At 42.0% G+C, this 19,176-nt stretch overlaps 2 protein-coding genes across 2 annotated transcripts in view; one reads left to right on the top strand and one right to left on the bottom strand.

The window, feature by feature from the left end:
- Nucleotides 1-3,549, bottom strand: part of TXNL1 (thioredoxin like 1) — a 43,580-nt gene extending 40,031 nt beyond the window's left edge. The window contains exon 1 of the mRNA XM_070743518.1: nt 3,266-3,549. Coding sequence (XP_070599619.1) covers nt 3,266-3,363 — 98 coding nt within the window. The 5' untranslated portion in view covers nt 3,364-3,549. The remainder of the gene's footprint in view (nt 1-3,265) is intronic.
- A 4,324-nt stretch (nt 3,550-7,873) lies between these two features.
- The window catches only part of WDR7 (WD repeat domain 7), a 390,669-nt gene continuing 379,366 nt past the window's right edge, over nt 7,874-19,176 (top strand). Inside the window, exon 1 of the mRNA XM_070743517.1 lies at nt 7,874-7,982. The gene's annotated coding sequence lies outside the window, so the exon portion shown is untranslated. The remainder of the gene's footprint in view (nt 7,983-19,176) is intronic.

Raw genomic sequence — 19,176 nt, 5'->3', positions numbered from 1 at the left:
ATACTGCGTCACAGTGCTTTACAGCTCTCCCTAAGCGGTTTACAGAGTCAGCATATATTGCCCTCAACAATCTGGGTCCTCATTTTACCCACCTTGGAAGGATTTATTTATTATTTATTTTATTCTACTTCTATGCCGCCCAATCCCAAAGAGCTCAGGGCGGCTTACAAAATAATATAATAAATACAAAAGATACAAGCAATAAAAAGAAGTCGAATGTCACCTGAAGCTTTGCCTTCTGAGAAGGGAAGTTTTCAGCAGTGCAAAGCCCCCATGCTCTATTCTGCCACATATGAAAGCCCACTTTGGGTTCTTCCCTCTCCTCCTTGACTGTTTTCCTGCATTGAGTACTGCTTCCTCCAAGGGAACTGATCAGTGGGTATATGGCTGAAAGGAGACCCTTTCCCACAGAATAGGCAGTACCCACTATTATTACCTCCTATGCTTTCTCTTTCACTCAGAGCTCCAAAGATGGAGCAAACGAAAGCCATTTCTATCTCTAGAAAGCAAAGCGGCATATGAATATGACATATTCAGGAGGAAAACTTATGCCAATGTTTCCCAATCTTGATAATTTGAAGATGTGAGACAATGATGAATCCGCATACAGACGGGAAGTTGAACAACTATCCTTGTGGTGTGACCAGAACAATCTAGAACTGAACACACTCAAAACCGTAGAAATGGTGGTAGACTTTAAGAGAAACCCTTCTACCCTTCCACCTCTCACAATACTAGACAACACAGTATCAACAGTAGAGACCTTCAAATTTCTAGGTTCTATCATATCTCAAGACCTAAAATGGTCACCTAACATCAAAAACATCATCAAAAAAGCACAACAAAGAATGTTCTTTCTGCGCCAGCTCAGGAAGCTCAAACTGCCCAAGGAGCTGCTGATACAGTTCTACAGAGGAATCATTGAGTCTGTCATCTGCACCTCTATAACTGTCTGGTTTGGTGCTGCAACCCAACAGGATTGACACAGACTTCAGAGGATAATCAGAACTGCAGAAAAAACAATTGCTGCCAACCTGCCTTCCATTGAAGACCTGTATACTGCACGAGTCAAAAAGAGGGCGGGGAAAATATTTACTGACCTCTCGCATCCTGGACACAAATTGTTTCAACTCCTACCCTCAAAACGTCGCTACAGAGCACTGCACACCAAGACAACTAGACACAAGAACAGTTTTTTTCTGAACGGCATCACTCTACTAAACAAATAATTCCCTCAACACTGTCAGACTTTCTACTAAATCTGCACTTCTATTCTACTAGTTTTTCTCATCATTCCTTTCAGCCATTTCCTCCCATGTTGACTGTATGACTGTAACTTGTTGCTTATATCCTAAGATTTTTATTAATATTGCTTCTTCATTGCTTATTTGACTCCTATGACAATCATTAAGTGTTGTACCACATGATTCTTGACAAATGTATATTTTATTTTATGTACATTGAGAGCATATGCACCAAGACAAATTCCTTGTGTGTCCAATCACACTTGGACAATAAAAATTCTATTCTATTCTATTCTATGTGACTGGCTGGCCAATTCTGGGAATTGAAGTCCATGTAGCTTCAAACTGCCAAGTTTGAGAAACACCAGCTTAAACCCTTACTTTCCAAGAAGTTGCAGGGGGGTCCACCTTACCCATTTTTATTTTACATTATTTCAAACTTTTGCACATCTGATATTGAGCCAATCATCGCCCCACATTGGCTATTACAATCCAGTTTCGCTTAAGATGCTCTTAAAGGGGGTTGGTTTTCTTTATTGTCACTTTGAATGTAGACTAATTAGCATACATTAAACATGAAATTTCATTGCGTACAGCTTTTAAAAGGTCATCAACTCCAACATACATTACGTAAACATGACAAGATAAATAAAATACATGTATTTATGTATATACCCACATATATTATATGACACAGAGAAATAACATAGAAGAGCTCTGGGGTCCTTTCCACTTCTATTTTGAGTCTGATTCAATTTAACTGTAACATATTCACACTATAGTCACACATTTTGGAGTGAATGGTGATCACCCAAAATCATACTCCCGCTATTCATCAATAGTCCCTCGCTACCCAGAGAGGAAAGAACAACAAAGAATGCTGTTTCTGTACCAACTCATGAAGCTCAAACAGCCGAAGAAGTTGCTGATACAGTTCTACAGAGGATTACTGAGTGAGTCTGTCATCTGCACCTCTATAACTGTCTGGTTTGGTTCTGCAACCCAACAAGACAGACACATTCAGAGGATAATCAGAACTGTAGAAAAAACAATTGCTGTCAACTTGCCTCCCATTGATGACCTGTATACTGCATGAGTCAAAAAGAGGGCTGTGAAAATATCTACATAACCCTCACATACTGGACATAAACTGTTCCAGCTCCTACCCTCAAAACAATGTTGTAGAGCAGAGGTCCCCGGCCTTTTGGACCTTAGGGACCACCAAATTCATAATTTTAAATCCCACGGACATTAATTCATAATTTTAATTCCTGCAGACCAGTGGTGAAACCTATATATTTTCCTTACCAGTTCTATGGGCATGGCTTTCAGGTCAGGTGGGTGTTGTTTCAGGTGGGCAAGGCTTGCAGGTCAGGTGGGGGTTGTTTCAGGTGGGCAAGACTTGCAGGTCAGGTGGCAAGGTGGGTAGTAAACTAGTAAAAAGTGGTGAAACTCCTTAACACCGCTCTTGCTTAGCAACCAAAATTTTGGCCTCAACTGTGGTCATAAGTCTTTCTTTTCTTTCTTTCCCTCCCTTCTTTCTTTTTCTCTTTCTCCCTCCCTTCCTGAGGCCAATATTTCTCCAGTCCTTCCTTCCAAACAATTCCCTCATCACTGTCAAACTATTCACTAAGGCTGCATGGCTATTACTATTAGTCTTCTCGTCATTCCTATCACCCATCTCCTCCCACCTATGACTGTAACTTGTTGCTTGTATCCTTAACACTTTTATTAATATTGATTGTTCCCTCATTGCTTCTTTGACCCCTATGACAATCATTAAGTGTTTATACCTCATGATTCTTGACAAGTGTATATTTTATTTTATGTACACTGACAGCATATGCACCAGACAAATTCCTTGTGTGTCCAATCACACTTGGCCACTTACGTTCCCCCCCCCCTCGTAAAAGCCACCTCCTCCTACTGCGATCGTGTGAATCCTTTGACCCGCGTCCGCTCCCAACAGCCTCGCGGAGACCCGGGGAAAAAAAGGCGGCGACCGGGGCTCCTCCACTCACCCCCTCATGGTGAACTTGGCCACCGCTAGCCGGCAGCCGGCGGCGCTCAGTTCGCTCTGGAAGTCGGCGTCGTTAGCGATCACCTTGATCCCGACCATCCCGGCAGCGACTCACGGGCGCCGGGGCGGGGCGGGGGCTAAACGACACGAAAGAGCCGGCAGGAGCGGCAATTCGTCGCCCGGTTATCTGCACAGTCACGGCGGGAAGGAGGAGGAGGAGGGAGGCGCACGCCCAGCATGCACCACAGCATCTTTTGCGCAGGCGCGCGTAGCTCGGCGCCTCCCTCCCCCCGGCTCCTTCCTTAATTAACCTTTCCCTCATTCAGGCTCAAGGGATAGAATGGTGAAGGGGTGGGGTGTGGGCGGAGCCAACTTCCGGTAAGTGTGAAGGAGGGGGGGGAAAGGAAGAAAAACGGAGGTGATTGGGCGCAGAGAGGCGCCGGTCTAAGCGTGGCGCTACTCTATGATGAGCAGCAGTAAGAAGTGGGGAAAAGATGGAGAGCGGAAGGCCTCCTCGTTTTCAGGCGGAAGTCGACTTCATCAAAGGGCTGGAACCTCTTTTTAGGTTCTGGAAAGGAGCGAGGTTGCCATCTTGGTTGTGGGCATGGGATTTATGAATTAGCTTGGTGAGATTCCGGAGCAGTCTTTCTCGCCGTGGCACTTTTAAGATGTGTGGACTTTAATTCCCAAGCCAGCCACCTGGTCCAAACTTTTTAAAGTTGCTAAAATTGAGAAACACTCTTTTGGAGATAGGGAAGCTTTAGAAACTGTCTTATGTATACAGTATATGTCTTTATGTTTATATGACAATTTTTTGCTGTGAATATTTGGATTATAGGTAGGTAGGTAGGTAGGTAGGTAGGTAGAAGCCAAACCTTGTGCAAGGATGCTCGTGTGCATGAGATTTTCCTGATTTTTGGTGCTTTTTTGCTTCTGCACATGTGCGGAAGCAAAGAAATCAATGAAAATCAACAAAATCTTGCACAAGCGAGCATCCTCATGCATAATTTGGCTTCATACTCATGCACAGAAACCAAATCTCACGCAGGTGCACACATGCGCCCACTGGTCACATGGAACTGCACACGCAACCACACCGGTAGTAGCGGCGATGGCGAACACTTTCCTGGATATATAGATATTTAGATATAGAAATACCAGGTGATTGACAGAAAAACATGTAATCTTTCCCTGGCTCAGCTGGTAAAAGAGATTAGAGCTTGTGGCTTAGAGGGTAAAAAGCACTGCCTAGCAAAGCAAAAACAGCCCAAGTTCTAATCCTAGAAGAATATGGCTAGCTGATGAGAACCAAATAGCTCAAAATAGATCTCTCTCTTTCTCTCTCTCTCTCTCTCTCTCTCTCTATCTATCTCTATCTATCTCTATTTATCTCTATCTATCTATCTAATAGATATCTATGCTGCCCCTTCTCAAGGAGAAGTCTCCCTTTATTTGTATACTATTTATATACTATACTAGTCTCCCTTTATTTCTTTATCAGTTCCTTGCAAGTTTGGAAAATGTGTTTGGATAGTGCCTGGAGTGAGGCTGAAAGGCAAAAGGAAACAGTATGATCCCTCCCATATTTTGGTATACCAAGTGACTCGACAGAAAAAGATAGATAGGTAGGTAGGTAGGCAGGCTTAAACCTTTCTGGTATGCTATTTTGAAAATGTGCTTTTATACCTTCAAAACTGCACACATTTGCCAGAGAAAATTAAATAGTATCAGCAAAGGTACTGGATGGGGTTTTACGTTACTCATTACTTGATACTTTGCTCTTAGGCAATATCAAAATCTAAAATTCAGAGCCATTAAAGAAATACTGTAATAATTTTGGCAATCATAACTTGAATCTCATCTTCAGTGGAATTTAAACGTGTACGGCTGTCCAGCTTGAAGCCATGACTTTGAGCAGATAGCAACATTTAAAAACAATTGCAATATAATCAGTAGTCATGCTAAAACAAACAAACAAAATCCTATCTTTGTCTCAAAGGCAACTGGATTTTCTGGTTTTTCTGCAGACATTTCGCTTCCCATCCAAGATGCTTCTTCAGCTCTGACCGTATTGTTGGGAATGGAAAAATTTATACTCCTTGGAGAGTATAAATGACCAGCTATCTGCAAGGAATATAAATCCTTCCATTCACTACCATTCAATCAGAGCTGAAGAAGCTTCTTGTATGAGAAGTAAAACGTCTTCAAAGAAAAAACAAAGTCCAGTCACCTCTTATTTTCTATACTTTTGCCAACATCTACAATTCTACGTGGGACATAGCCAAAGGGAGCCATCCTGCCCTGAAGGTTTTTAAAACTTGCTTATATGACTCAATCTTTTAGCTTTATCATTGTATTAGGAAAAACAGCCAAGTTGCCTCCTGAACGGGAGAAAGTAACTATTTTTAACATATGTTTGTTGAATCAACTTTTCCTTTCAAATTTACCAAAATGCCAATAAAAAATTGAATTGTGTGGTCTTTAAAAAGAGAAAAAAGAAAAGATACATTTGTCAAGAATCATCACAATAGTTAATTAATCTATCTATCTATCTATCTATCTATCTATCTATCTATCTATCTATCTATCTATCTATCTATCTATCTATCTATCTATTGGATTTGTATGCCGCCCCTCTCCGTAGACTCGGGGTGGCTAACAACAATGGTAAAAACAACATGCGACAATCCAATACTAAAACAGCAAAAAACCCTTATTTTAAAACCAATCATACATACAAACATACCATACATAAATTGTAAAAGCCTAGGGGAAAAGAATATCTCAGTTCCCCCATGCCTGACGACAGAGGTGGGTTTTAAGAAGCTTACAAAAGGCAAGAAGGGTGGGGGCTATTCTAATCTCTGGGGGGAGTTGGTTCCAGAGGGCCGGGGCTGCCACAGAGAAGGCTCTTCCCCTGGGTCCTGCCAAACGACATTGTTTAGGACCCGGAGAAGGCCCACTCTGTGGGACCTAACTGGTCGCTGGGATTTGTGCGGCAGAAGGCGGTCCCGGAGATAATCTGGCCCGGTGCCATGAAGGGCTTTATAGGTCATAACCAACACTTTGAATTGTGACCGGAAACTGATCGGCAACTAATGCAGACTGCGGAGTGTTGGTGTAACATGGGCATATTTAGGGAAGCCCATGATTGCTCTCGCAGCTGCATTCTGCACGATCTGAAGTTTCCGAACACTTTTCAAAGGTATCCCCATGATAATTATTGTCATAGTGGTAAAATAAGCTATCAGGAAACAAGCACAGAATAGGAGTCGATATGTGTACCGTAATAGTATAAATAAATATATATTTTTGTTGTGTTAATGGCTTTGACATGTTTTGTATAATTATATATGTGTATGTATGTATGTATGTATGTATGTATGTATGTATGTATGTATGTATGTATAGATAGATAGATAGATAGATAGATAGATAGATAGATAGATAGATAGATAGATAAGACACAGTGGTACCTCTACTTAAGAACGCCTCTACTTAAGAATTTTTCTAGATAAGAACCGGGTGTTCCAAGATTTTTTTTGCCTCTTCTTAAGAACCATTTTCTACTTAAGAACCCAAGCCCAGAAAAATTTCCCAGGAAATTTGAGAGGGGCACGAAGGCCCGGCCAGTTTCCTGCCATTCCTCCTTTAATCCCGGCCATCTCGGGCTTTTTTGGGATGCCAGAGGAGCCTTTCAGTGGCGCTTAAGGAGGTTTTGGCAGTCCAGAGCGAACAAAGCATTTTCCTTTCTCTGGGCGCTTGGAGAGAGAATAAACCTCTGCCAGCGCCCAGAGAAAAGAAATGCTCTGGGTAGCGACTGTCCTCCTCTTCCTCGCATCCAAATTCCGAGTTTTTATTTCTTTCTTAATGGGTTTGCACACATTATTTGCTTTTACATTGATTCCTATGGGAAAAATTGTTTCTATTTACAAACTTTTCTACTTAAGAACCTGGTCATGGAATGAATTAAGTAGAGGTTCCACTGTATATGTTTGTATGTATGTGTATACATACAAACATACACACACACATATTTATACATATACAATATATATATATATATATACAATATACATATACAATATACAATATATACGTATTCAATGTGAATATATATATATATATGTACAGTATTCATTTTTGTGCATGTCTTTTTTGCGTTTTTTTTCTCTCGTTGTGGTGTTTGCTTTTTTTTCTTTCCTCTTGTCCTCTGTTTTTAAAGTTTATATAATAATAAAAATATTTTTTTTTAAAGAAAACAAAAGAGTATTAATAAAAATCTTAAAGATCTTAGTACTGTACTTGTATTGGTACAGTTCACCCTGCTTACTTCCTCAACCCGCGCCTGCTTCCCCCGCCTTTTCCCGAAGGAAGGCGGGGCATCCAAGCGACGGCGCATCTTCACGGAGCCCTCCCCTCCTTGTTCCCCCGCCTCTCCGTCTCCATGGCTACCAGCCTCTCGCGGCCAGACGCGGCCGCCGCCAAGCACCGCGCGCGCGGTAGGGGGAGAGGTGTCTTTTGCGACACTTGCGGCAGCCGTCGCGGCCGCTGCCAGTCCGTCAGCTGATTTCCTTAGCGGCTGCGTTGAGCCCCGGCTGAGGGGCGAGCAGGAAGCGCCGAGCCGGCGAGGGCGGTCGCGGGGGCTGCAGCAGGCGCCCTTCTTCTTCTTCCAGCGGGAGGGGGACGCGGGAGGCTGCTCCCCGCCGCCGAAGCAGGTTTGTAGTCCGGCAGGGAGGGGGAGCGGCAGCACGACGCCTGTTTAAAAGCTGCGTTAAGGTTGCCATTCGGGTAGAAGAAGAGGACCGTCCGCAGCCTTCAGGGTCCCCTTCTGGCTGATGCTTTCCTCCCACCACCACCACCACCACCCCACCTCCATCTTTCCCTTTCCATTGCTGACAGCTGGATCCCGCGGCTTCCTCCGCCGCCCCGCTTTCTCCTGCAGCCCCTCGTTTGACTCTTTCCCCCCATTTCCGAAACTGGGATTCGTGTGTGTGTTTGTGAGTCTGCATTACACACAGACAAACAGACAGGCAGATAGATAGATAGATGGATAGATTGGTATCTGTGTGTGTGTGTGTGTTTGTGTGTCTGTATTACTGACAGACAGACAGACAGACAGATTGATTGATTGATATCGCTCTCTGTGTGTTTGTGTCTGTATTACTGACAGACAGACAGACAGATAGATAGATTGGTATCTCTCTCTGTGTGTATGTTTTTGTGTCTGTATTACTGACAGACAGACAGGCAGATAGATAGATAGATAGATAGATAGATAGATAGATAGATAGATAGATAGATAGATACATACATACATAGATACATACATACATAGATACATACATAGACAGACAGACAGACAGACAGACAGATAGATTGATATCTCTCTCTCTCTCTGTGTTTGCGTGTCTGTATGACAGACAGACAGACAGACAGACAGATATCTCTCTCTCTGTGTGTCTGTATGTGTGTGCCTTTACAACCTGGAGGGATTTATAAGCACCCACTTCAACACCCCCCTCCCCAAATCCACGTCTATCTCCTCTCTCAAATTTCATTTTGTGCTTGATGCTCTCTCTCTCTCTCTTTCTGTGTGTATTTGTGTTTAAATAGGGTTACTTTCAGGGTGAGTTCCTGCGAGTTGCCCTTATTTGAGTTTTTTAAAAGAGAAATCCACTCATTTAGCCTCCCTGGGTGCTAGGAGACAGCCTTCTCTCTCTCTCTCATTCTCCCATTCTCATTCTTTCTCATTCTCTCTCTCATTCTCTCTCTCATTCCCGCTCTCTCTTTCTCCTTCTCTTTCTCTCTCATTCTCCCCTCTCTCTCTCTCATTCTCTCAGTGGATCTCTTCAAGCAGGTTTCCTACTGCCCCCTTTGATCGATCGATCGATTGATTAGGTGCCATCAACTCAGCTTTCACCTCCCAGCGAACCACAGAGAGATGCATTTTCTCCGTGAGGATTTGCCACCCCCCGAAAGCTGGTCTTTTCAGTACTTGCACCTGTTAACTGCTGTTAATTCAGTTCATTTGCTCTGCTTCTTCTTTTTTCCTTTCGCCTTTTTTTAGAGCATTAGATCCGTTTCCGGAGAGCTGAGTCTTTTGCATCATGTATTTGAAATGGGATAATGTGAGCTTGCTCATTTGTGCCATGAATGAGAATTCTGGGTTGTTTCTTACTACCCTTGAGAGAAGAGGAGAGGGGAGAATTATATATAAGATAAAAGGTTACACACACACACACACACACATTCTATATATCTATATTTCTATATATCTATATCTCTATTTCTTCCTCTCTCTCTCTATATATATATATATCTGAAGAAACAATAGACCATAATCTCCAGAAGGTTAAGGTGTTTTTTTTTAAAATTATAATAAACTTTCGTCAGCCACTGCTGACATCGTCAGTGTAAAATCCCCATTGAAGTGATGCTTGTTCTTCAATTTTTAGGACAATTCTCTCTCTCTCTCTCTCTCTCTGTATATAGATAGATAGATAGATAGATAGATAGATAGATAGATAGATAGATAGATAGATAGATAGATAGATACAGCAGTGATTTTCAACCTTTTTTAAGCCGCGGCACATTTTTTACATTTACAAAATCCTGGGGCACACCACTAACCAAAATGACACTCTAACGCAGTACATATTATACATATAGTTAATAATATAGTTTCTAAATGTATTTATACTCACTTAGTGTGAAACCTGGACCTGTTTCAATGAACACAAAAGGGATATCCTAGCAGGAATGGTAGTTTGGGGACCCATGTTTAATTTCCCCACGGCACACCTGACCATGTCTCACGGCACACTAGTTTGCCGCTGCACACTGGTTGAAAAACACTGATATACAGTATATGTATATGTATATATGTGTGTGTGTGTGTGTGTGTATCGTCAAAATTTTATGCCACCCACTCCTAGGGACTCTGGGCAATGTATGTATGTGTATGTATGTATGTATGTATGTATGTATGTATGTATGTATATGTATATATACTGTATATATACAGTATATTCCTTTCCTCTCTTCTCCCCTCCCCTCTTCTTCATTTCTCTAAATGGGGGGTACCATTCCTACCCAATTTGTACCAACTGTGCCTCTCCCTCCCTCTGATATTCTTCACCCTGTTTGAATGTCATCTTTTTCAGTAACCAGATCTGTTCATTTCTGCCTGTGTCCGATGCAACCATGTTTTCCTGGCAAGAGATCTTCCTTTCGTCCACTTATCATTAACTCAGACTTATTTTGGCAGGTTTTCCTCATCTCCAAAATGAGAATCCTTTTCCCCCCCATTGTGTTTAAGTAACATGATCTATTTTTGCACCCATGAAACTGAAATGTGCACATGGATCCGTGCACCTATTATAATTCTCTTAAAACTCTTCACCCAAATCCAGAGATGAGCTTGGGCAACCATGAGAATTATAGGAAAATGTACAATTCTTTCTTTTTGGTTTTTTTAAAATAGTTACTTGCTGGTTTGTATTGATTGCTTCATATGGAAGGAAGCACTCTGGTGGTCCCAGAGATGCATTTGCTGTTAGCACACAGATGAATATTTAGCATCATGTTGTTGTTGTTGTTGTAGTAGTAAAACCACTGCTTTAAAGATAGAAATGTTACCCATGTCAGAGGTTGTAGTTTTGCTGATTTCAATGGCAGATTCCTTATTGGTTATGACCTTTAAAGCCCTTCATGGCATCGGACCAGAATATCTCCGAGACCGCCTCCTGCCGCACGAATCCCAGCGACCGATTAGGTCCCACAGAGTGGGCCTTCTCCGGGTCCCGTCAACTAAACAATGTCGGTTGGCGGGCCCCAGGGGAAGAGCCTTCTCTGTGGCGGCACCGGCCCTCTGGAACCAACTCCCCCCGGAGATTAGAACTGCCCCTACTCTTCCTGCCTTCCGTAAACTCCTTAAAACCCACCTTTGCCGTCAGGCATGGGGGAACTGAAACATCTCCCCCTGGGCACGTTTAATTTATGCATGGTATGTCTGTGTGTGTGTCTGTTAGCATATGGGGTTTTTAAATATTTAAATATTTTAAATTTGTCTGATTGCTTATGATTTGTTTCTACATGTTGTGAGCCGCCCCGAGTCTTCGGAGAGGGGCGGCATACAAATCTAAGTAATAAATAATAAATAAATAAATAAAATAAATAAAAGACACTTTCTTCTTCCATTTGAAATATCTCTTTTCTGCACATAGTGGATTTGGAAGGCTAATATCCCTTTTGGCCTATATCAGTGATGGGGAACCTTTTTTTCCTTGGGTGCTGAAAGAGCGTGGGCATGTGCTATTGTGTATGTAAGCAGCTTTCCCCACCCCCCGGAGGCCGGAAATGGCGTGTTTCCCAAATTCTGGTGGACCCAGTAGGCTCGTGTTTTGCCCTTCCCAGGCTCCAAAGGCTTCCCTGGATCCCGGGGAGTGTAAAAACGTTCTCCCCCATCCTCTCGGAGGCTCTCCGGAAGCCAAAAACGCCCTCCCAAAGCCTCTGTGCGAGCCAAAAATCAGCCGGCTGGCACACGCATGCACATTGGAGCTGAGCTAGGGCAACGGCTCGCGTGCCAGCAGAATATGGTCAAAGCAATGGAAACTGCAGTTTAATGTTTCCAAATGTAAAATAATGCACTTGGGGAAAAAGAAACCTCAATCTGAGTATTGCATTGGCAGTTCCGTGTTAGCAAAAACTTCAGAAGAGAAGGATTTAGGGGTAGTGATTTCTGACAGTCTCAAAATGGGTGAGCAGTGTGTTCGGGCAGTAGGAAAAGCAAGTAGGATGCTTGGCTGCATAGCTAGTGGTATAACAAGCAGGAAGAGGGAGATTGTGATCCCCTTATATAGCGTGCTGGTGAGACCACATTTGGAGTACTGTGTTCAGTTCTGGAGACCTCACCTACAAAAAGATATTGAAAAAATTGAACGGGTCCAAAGACGGGCTACAAGAATGGTGGAAGGTCTTAAGCATAAAACATATCAGGAAAGACTTAATGAACTCAATCTGTATAGTCTGGAGGACAGAAGGAAAAGGGGGGACATGATCGAAACATTTAAATATGTCAAAGGGTTAAATAAGGTTCAGGAGGGAAGTGTTTTTAATAGGAAAGTGAACACAAGAACAAGGGGACACAATCTGAAGTTAGTTGGGGGAAGATCAAAGGCAACATGAGAAAATATTATTTTACTGAAAGAGTAGTAGATCCTTGGAACAAAGTTCCAGCAGACGTGGTTGGTAAATCCACAGTAACTGAATTGAAACATGCCTGGGATAAACATATATCCATTGTAAGATAAAATATAGGAAATAGTATAAGGGCAGACTAGATGGACCATGTCTTTTTCTGCTGTCAGTCTTCTATGTTTCTATGTTTCTATATGGCTTCGTGTGCCACCTGTGGCACCCGTGCCATAGGTTTGCCATCACTGGCCTATACTATACTGGATTTTCCTTAGGGTTCTCTGTTGGGTTACATCAATGTTTCCCAATTATTTTCTGTTACGCCCTAGGAAGAAGTAAACATTTTGCGCCCCTCCAATCTGGGCCCAATGGAATTTTAGTGTTAATATTTATTATTTCACTTATTGTAAGCTGCAAGCAATCTATTGGCTGGGGAAGGCTGCTCGACCCACTTACCTGGGAACAAGTCATACTGAAATCAGTGGAGCCTGTTTTCAGGTAGGCAGCCATAGGCTACTGTGGTTAGGGTCCTCTTTTGACATGTGGCCAGGCCAGCTTACGTTCATGGCTACCATGGCACCTGCCAAGACCAAGAACCCACACAGTCGCCCTGCCCTGACTGGCCGCCTTCTCTTCCAGACTTGGAGCAGCATGCAACTGGGAAAACATTCCCCATTCAGGGGAATCAATCGAGAGGGACCACACATGTTCCCTGGGGTCGCATGTATCCCCTCTGCATCGCTAAGCCCCCCCCGGGGGCAGTGTTCCCTCTAATTTTTTTGGGGGGTGGGCGGAAAAGTATAGTGTCTGAGCGGCAGTCCCTTTGGGACTGGGCGGCACAGAATAAATAAATAAACAAACAAACAAACAAACAAATAAATAAATAAAAAAACCCACCCTGTTTTGCCTCAGAGAATTTCAAAATAAAATACTGTACTGTGTGTCTATAACAGTGAGCTCATAATAGAGCAACTCTATCAATATCAAAATGCCACTTAAATAGTTGAGCTAGTTTCAAACTAGATTTTGATTTTCTTTCTCTCTTCCTTACTCCCATTCTTTTTCTTTCTCTTTTCCTTCCTCTCTTTTTTCTATCTGTTTCTCTCTCTTCCTCTCTTCCTCTCTCTCCCCTTCCCTCTCACTCTTTCCTTCTCGGCTTCTGGGCAGGTTTGGAAAACTCTGAGTTGATGATGATTTTTAAGTGAGCGATTGCTCACTGCTCAGCTTAGAGGGAACTATGCCCGGGGGTGCACCCCACTATTTGAGAAGGATTGAGTTACATTGATAAATCATTCTCTTCTCCTTTCCAGCTTTCATTTCCTGCAGAACATTAGACTAATTTAATTATGTGTACTTTACGTATGAACTGTTCTGAAGAACTCTAGAGCATTGTGTCCTAAAGGTGCATTTTTCAAAAGGTACCTGCACTTTTCTTTGTATTTTTTTTCATGAAGGCATTTTGCTTCTTCATCTAAGAAGCTTCTTCAGCTCTGAATGATGAAGATGAGGAAGGTGGGGAAATGGAAGAATTTATATTCCTTGCAGTTCTTGGTAGCTAGCACTCTCTGAGAGTCGTTGAGGCCACTTGGAGGGTTATTTATGCTATGCACCAGATGACTGCAAGGAATATAAATCCTCCCATTCCTCCTACCACCATTCAGAATCAAAGAAGCCTCTTGGATGAGAAGAGAAATGCCTTTAAGGAAAAACAAAGAAAAGTCCATGTGCCTTTTTTTTAAAAATCACCTTTGGGAGAACCATGACCTGGATGACTGAGAATCAATCTGTAGTCCTCAGATTCCCAGGAGTGGGGGCTGCAATGTCATCACAGAAGGTCCATGAAGGCTTGAAGAAATGTTATGATTTAAATCTTGAGTTAAGACTTGGGAGTCCGTGGCCACAAAAGTTATTTAAGGGAGTTTCTTTCTTTCTTTCTTTCTTTCTTTCTTTCTTTCTTTCTTTCTTTCTTTCTTTCTTTCTTTCTTTCTTTCTATCTTTCTATCTATCTATCTAATCTATCCTATCTATCTATCTATCTATCTATCTATCTATCTATCTATCTATCTATCTATCTATCTATCTATTTATTTGACTTCTATGCCGTCCAATCCCCAGGGACTCAGGGCGGCTTACAACCATACAAATATAATACTGCAATAAAAAGAAGTCAAATATCAATAATAAACTATTTAAAAAACCCATTATAAATCCCATACACTAAAACTATGAACCCCCATTATAAAACCCATAAATCAAATCTATCAAACAACATACATACCAATCAAACGTGACTCAGCCGTGCCACATGTTAGGATTCACAGCCCTCAGGCCTGCTGCCAAAGCCAGGTCTTAACAGCCTTTCGGAAGGCTAGTAGAGTGGGAGCAGTATGGATATTGTGGGGGGGGGGAGGAGTTGGTTCCATAGAGCTGGGGCAGCTGCAGAGAAGGCCCTCCCCTTAGGTCCCGCCAACCTATATTGCTTAGTCGGCGGGACCCAGAGAAGGTGCAGTATTATTGGTCTCTGGGAGATATGTGGCAGGAGACGGTTTCGTAAATAGTCAGGCCCTAAACCATGGAGGGCTTTATAGGTGATAACCAACACCTTGAATTGTGACCGGAGACTAATCGGTAGACAGTGCAGCATGTGCAGTGTTGATGTTATATGGGCGTACCAAGATACACCCATAACAGCTCGCGCGGTTGCATTCTGGACTATCTGCTGTCTCCAAACACTCTTCAAGGGTAGCCCCATGTAGAGCGCATTGCAATAATCAAGATTGGGAACCTCTGATCTAGAGCTGTTTCCTTCCATATCATACTGTTGGAAGATTGTGGGGGTTGGTTGGACCTATTTTGTTTGGATCATTATGGTTGGATTGCTTGTTTGGAAGTTTTACTTGTGGAAACTGTTAGGCATTAACATGTTACAAAAGATAATTAGGTTGGTTTAGGAATGGTGTTTAAAAAACTCTACTAGAGTTTACGGTTTGTTACCATAATAGCGTGGACCATTATCATAAATCATGTTTTACAAACAGTAATTGAAATCATACAGTGTTATCAATTGAAACCAAATAAATCCAATTATGCGCTAGTTTGCTCTGGTTGCTGATTGCTTCTTTTTTTCCTTCCCCTCATCCCTCTTTCAGATTATCTTCTTAGTACACGTTCTTTTCTAATGGCTACTCTTTTGGGAAATAAGAATTACTTAATGTCTGTGGAGATTCTATCATCCAGGTCATGGTTGTCCCAAAAGTGCTTTTTCAAAAGGCACAAACCAGAAATCCAGTTTTTCAAAACAAAGTTCAGTTGCCTTTTGCAAAATCATCTTTGGGACAATAATTGCTTAATAATATTGAAATCATGACTGATAAAGTGCTCAGCTTTTTTAGTGTAGCAACTGTACTCTCTAGCCAAAATCTTAAGCTTTTGAGGTCATATCTTCAATGTATTTCATTTATAATTATGATTACTATATTGGTTTATTGCCAAATAACTACACAGAGAATTGCTTTGTTAAAACAAAATTAAATTGAAGGGTTGCAAAGTTTTCCATAATACTCTTTTCCTTCCGTCATGCTGATTAATATCCAATGTGAAGGTCATATAATTACTTTGGGAGATTTTTTTTAATGCATAGTGTGCTAGAAATATAACTATAGCTCAACAGCACATGCTTCAAGTAAGTATACATGCACATGAGTGAATTTATTTTAAGCCTTCAAGAATTTATTTTAAGGTTTAAGGAATATAACCTTAACTGAACAATCACAAGATAATTTATATTACATGGAGGGAAGTATACAGTGGAGTCAGTAATGGGCAACCAAAATTTTTACTGGGTGTGGCTTATTTTGTGGGTGTGGCATAATTGTCATGTGATTGGGTAGGAGTGGCTTGCCGGCCATGTGACCAGGTGGGAGTGGCTTGAACAATCCTAATCGTTCAAGTGAACTGTTAAGTCCTTGCTTTACAACCTTACCAGTGTCGCTCGCTGGGGTGACAATTTGCTTCGTGTTTCCCGCTCTCTCCTTCCTGGGTCGCCTCCCCACCACAGGCTGGGTAGCTAGGCGAACGGGTGCTGCCATACGCATAAATGCTGCCAGTGCCACTTCCACCTACACCTTCTGCTTACATCTCAGGCGGAAGGTGGCCATGTGAGACTGGAGGGGAGCCTGGCAGAAGAGAGGGAAGCTCATCTGAGGCCAGGAAGGAGGAAAGAGGAAAAAAGCAAGGAGCGCAGATGCAGCAGCAGCAGCAGGGAAAAAAAGTAGAGCCGAGCCGAGACCAGTAATCCAGGAAGTGACAGCTGCTGATCAGCTGGAGCTGCGCACGCATCTTCATTTCCGCTGGTGGAACTGCGTTCTACCCCGTCCTGCCTGTTGCCCACCCCTGAGTGGAGTACCCCAAAGCTCTGTTTGACACCCAGTTCTCTTCAACATCTTCATCAGTGACTTGGATAAGGGATAGATGGGGAACTCATCAAATTTGCAGATGAACCAAATAGGAATAGCCAACACTCCAGAAGATAGGCTCAAGATACAAAAGGATCGTGACAGACTTGAACATTGGGTGCTATTTAACAAAATGAAATTCAATGGTGGAAAAAGTAAGGTTCTACATTTAGGCAAGAAAAACAAAATGCACAAGTATAGTTTATGTGATATTTTGCTCAACAGTACTGAGAGGGACGCTGGAGTTCTACCGTGTTTCCCCGAAAATAAGACAGCGTCTTATATTAATTTTTGCTCCCAAAGATGTGCTATGTCTTATTTTCAGGGGATGTCTTCTTTTTTTTTCAATGTATTGTATCCTGTATCCTGCTGCAGAAAAAATGCATCCAAACATGCAGCCGCATGTTGGACGCGTGTTGGATGTGTTTTAAATCGGATTGATGCAGCGTTTTTGGATGCAATTTATGGACAGCAGTGTTATTCTTGACAAATGTATCTTTTTCTTTTATGTACGCTGAGAGCGTATGCACCAAGAAAAATTCCTTGTGTGTCCAATCACACTTGGCCAATACAATTCTATTCTGTTCTGTTTGTTCTGTCCTGTCCTATCCTATCCTATCCTATCCTATTCTATCTGTTCTGTTTTTGAATACTTAGAACCGAAACGTCTCCTACGTCTTACTTTTGGGGGATGCCTTATATTAGGCAATTCTACGAAATCTCTCCTACGTCTTACTTTCAGGGGTGACTTATTTGCGGGGATACAGGGTAGTGAACAAATAAAAGGGATAAAAGGCAGGGGGTGGAAATAAATAGATGGGGTAGACAACTACTGTATTTTCCGGAGTATAAGGCGCACCCTAGTTTTGGGGGAAGAAAATAGGGGGAAAAATCTGCCTACCAGGTATTCATATCGCTAGTGTCCTTAGTCTGTTCAGCTTCAGCACATTATTTTATGCCCTGGTTAGGGCTGAAAAAGCCTTTTTCAGAGGGATTAGGAATGAAAACAAGCTTGCAAAGACTTAGGGCAGGAAAAACTGCTTCGGAGGGTGTATGTTTCTTCTCTCATCTCGGGTGAGATTCCTCATTTTACTTGTATATATAAAAAGATTTTAATCTACATTTCTGGCTTGGATCCTCTTTGGGCAAGGCACACCAGGGTAGAGAATTTACCACCAGGCATGAAGTGGTCCACTTTTTGAATGTTTTAACTTTCATTTTTAATAAAATATTTCTTGGTCAGATTTTTTCAGTCTTTGAAAACAAAGCATCTATTTGTTTAAACATTTCATGAAATATATATATCCGAAATAGATCTATCCTAGTCTCCCTTAATTTTCAAATTCAGCTTAAACATGTGACACACACACACACACACACACACACGCACACACACACACATATATATATATATATATATATATTACATACATATACCCGTGAAAATTTACGAAAACAAATATATATATATATATATATATATATTTTCATGGGTATATATATATATATTTTCACGGGTATATATATATGGATCACCCTGGTATACATAAAAACAACAACAACAACAAAAAAAAACATATAGCCCCTCCCTGGTACAGAGCTGGAAGGGATCTGATCTGATAGCTCAAACTGCTAGTTCTCTGCTTTACAAGGCACAGTTCACAAGATCGAATCCCAGTAAGGAAGGGTGTGGCGGCATACAAATCTAATATATTATTATTATTATTATTATTATTATTACCAACATTTACGGTTAACAGAATAATTGGTGTAGCCTTTCTTGTAGTCGTGCGTGTGGAATAATATACACAAAGTTTTCAACTGGAAAAAGTTAGTTCAAAGTGTGATTTCTTTTTCCATGAAGCTCTCAGGAGTTAAACATAAGAACTTTTCTTGTTACCTGAGAATAATGCTAAGTTTTCATGCTGCTATTTTAGGCCATGGTTTGTTAAAGAAGTGGCCTTTGGCTAGGCTCCCAAAACAAGTTAAGCCTATGAGCCAGGGTTTATAGCAGTGATGGCGAACCTGTGGCATGGGTGCCACAGGTGGCAGGCGGAGCCATATCTGCTGGCACGCGAGCCGTTGCCCTCGCTCAGCTCCAATGTGCATCTGTGTGTCAGCCAGCTGATTTTTGGCTCGCACAAGAGACTCTGGGAGGGCGTTTTTGGCTTCCAGGAAGCCTATGGGAGACGGCGTTTTTATCCTCCCCCGGTTCCAGGGAAGTCTTTGGAGCCTGGGGAGGGTGAAACACAAGCCTACT

Source organism: Erythrolamprus reginae, chromosome 2, assembly GCF_031021105.1.
Source record: "Erythrolamprus reginae isolate rEryReg1 chromosome 2, rEryReg1.hap1, whole genome shotgun sequence".
Lineage (NCBI taxonomy): Eukaryota > Metazoa > Chordata > Lepidosauria > Squamata > Dipsadidae > Erythrolamprus > Erythrolamprus reginae.
Note: the sequence above shows the minus strand (reverse complement) of the source record. Positions and strands in the feature narration are given on the sequence as shown.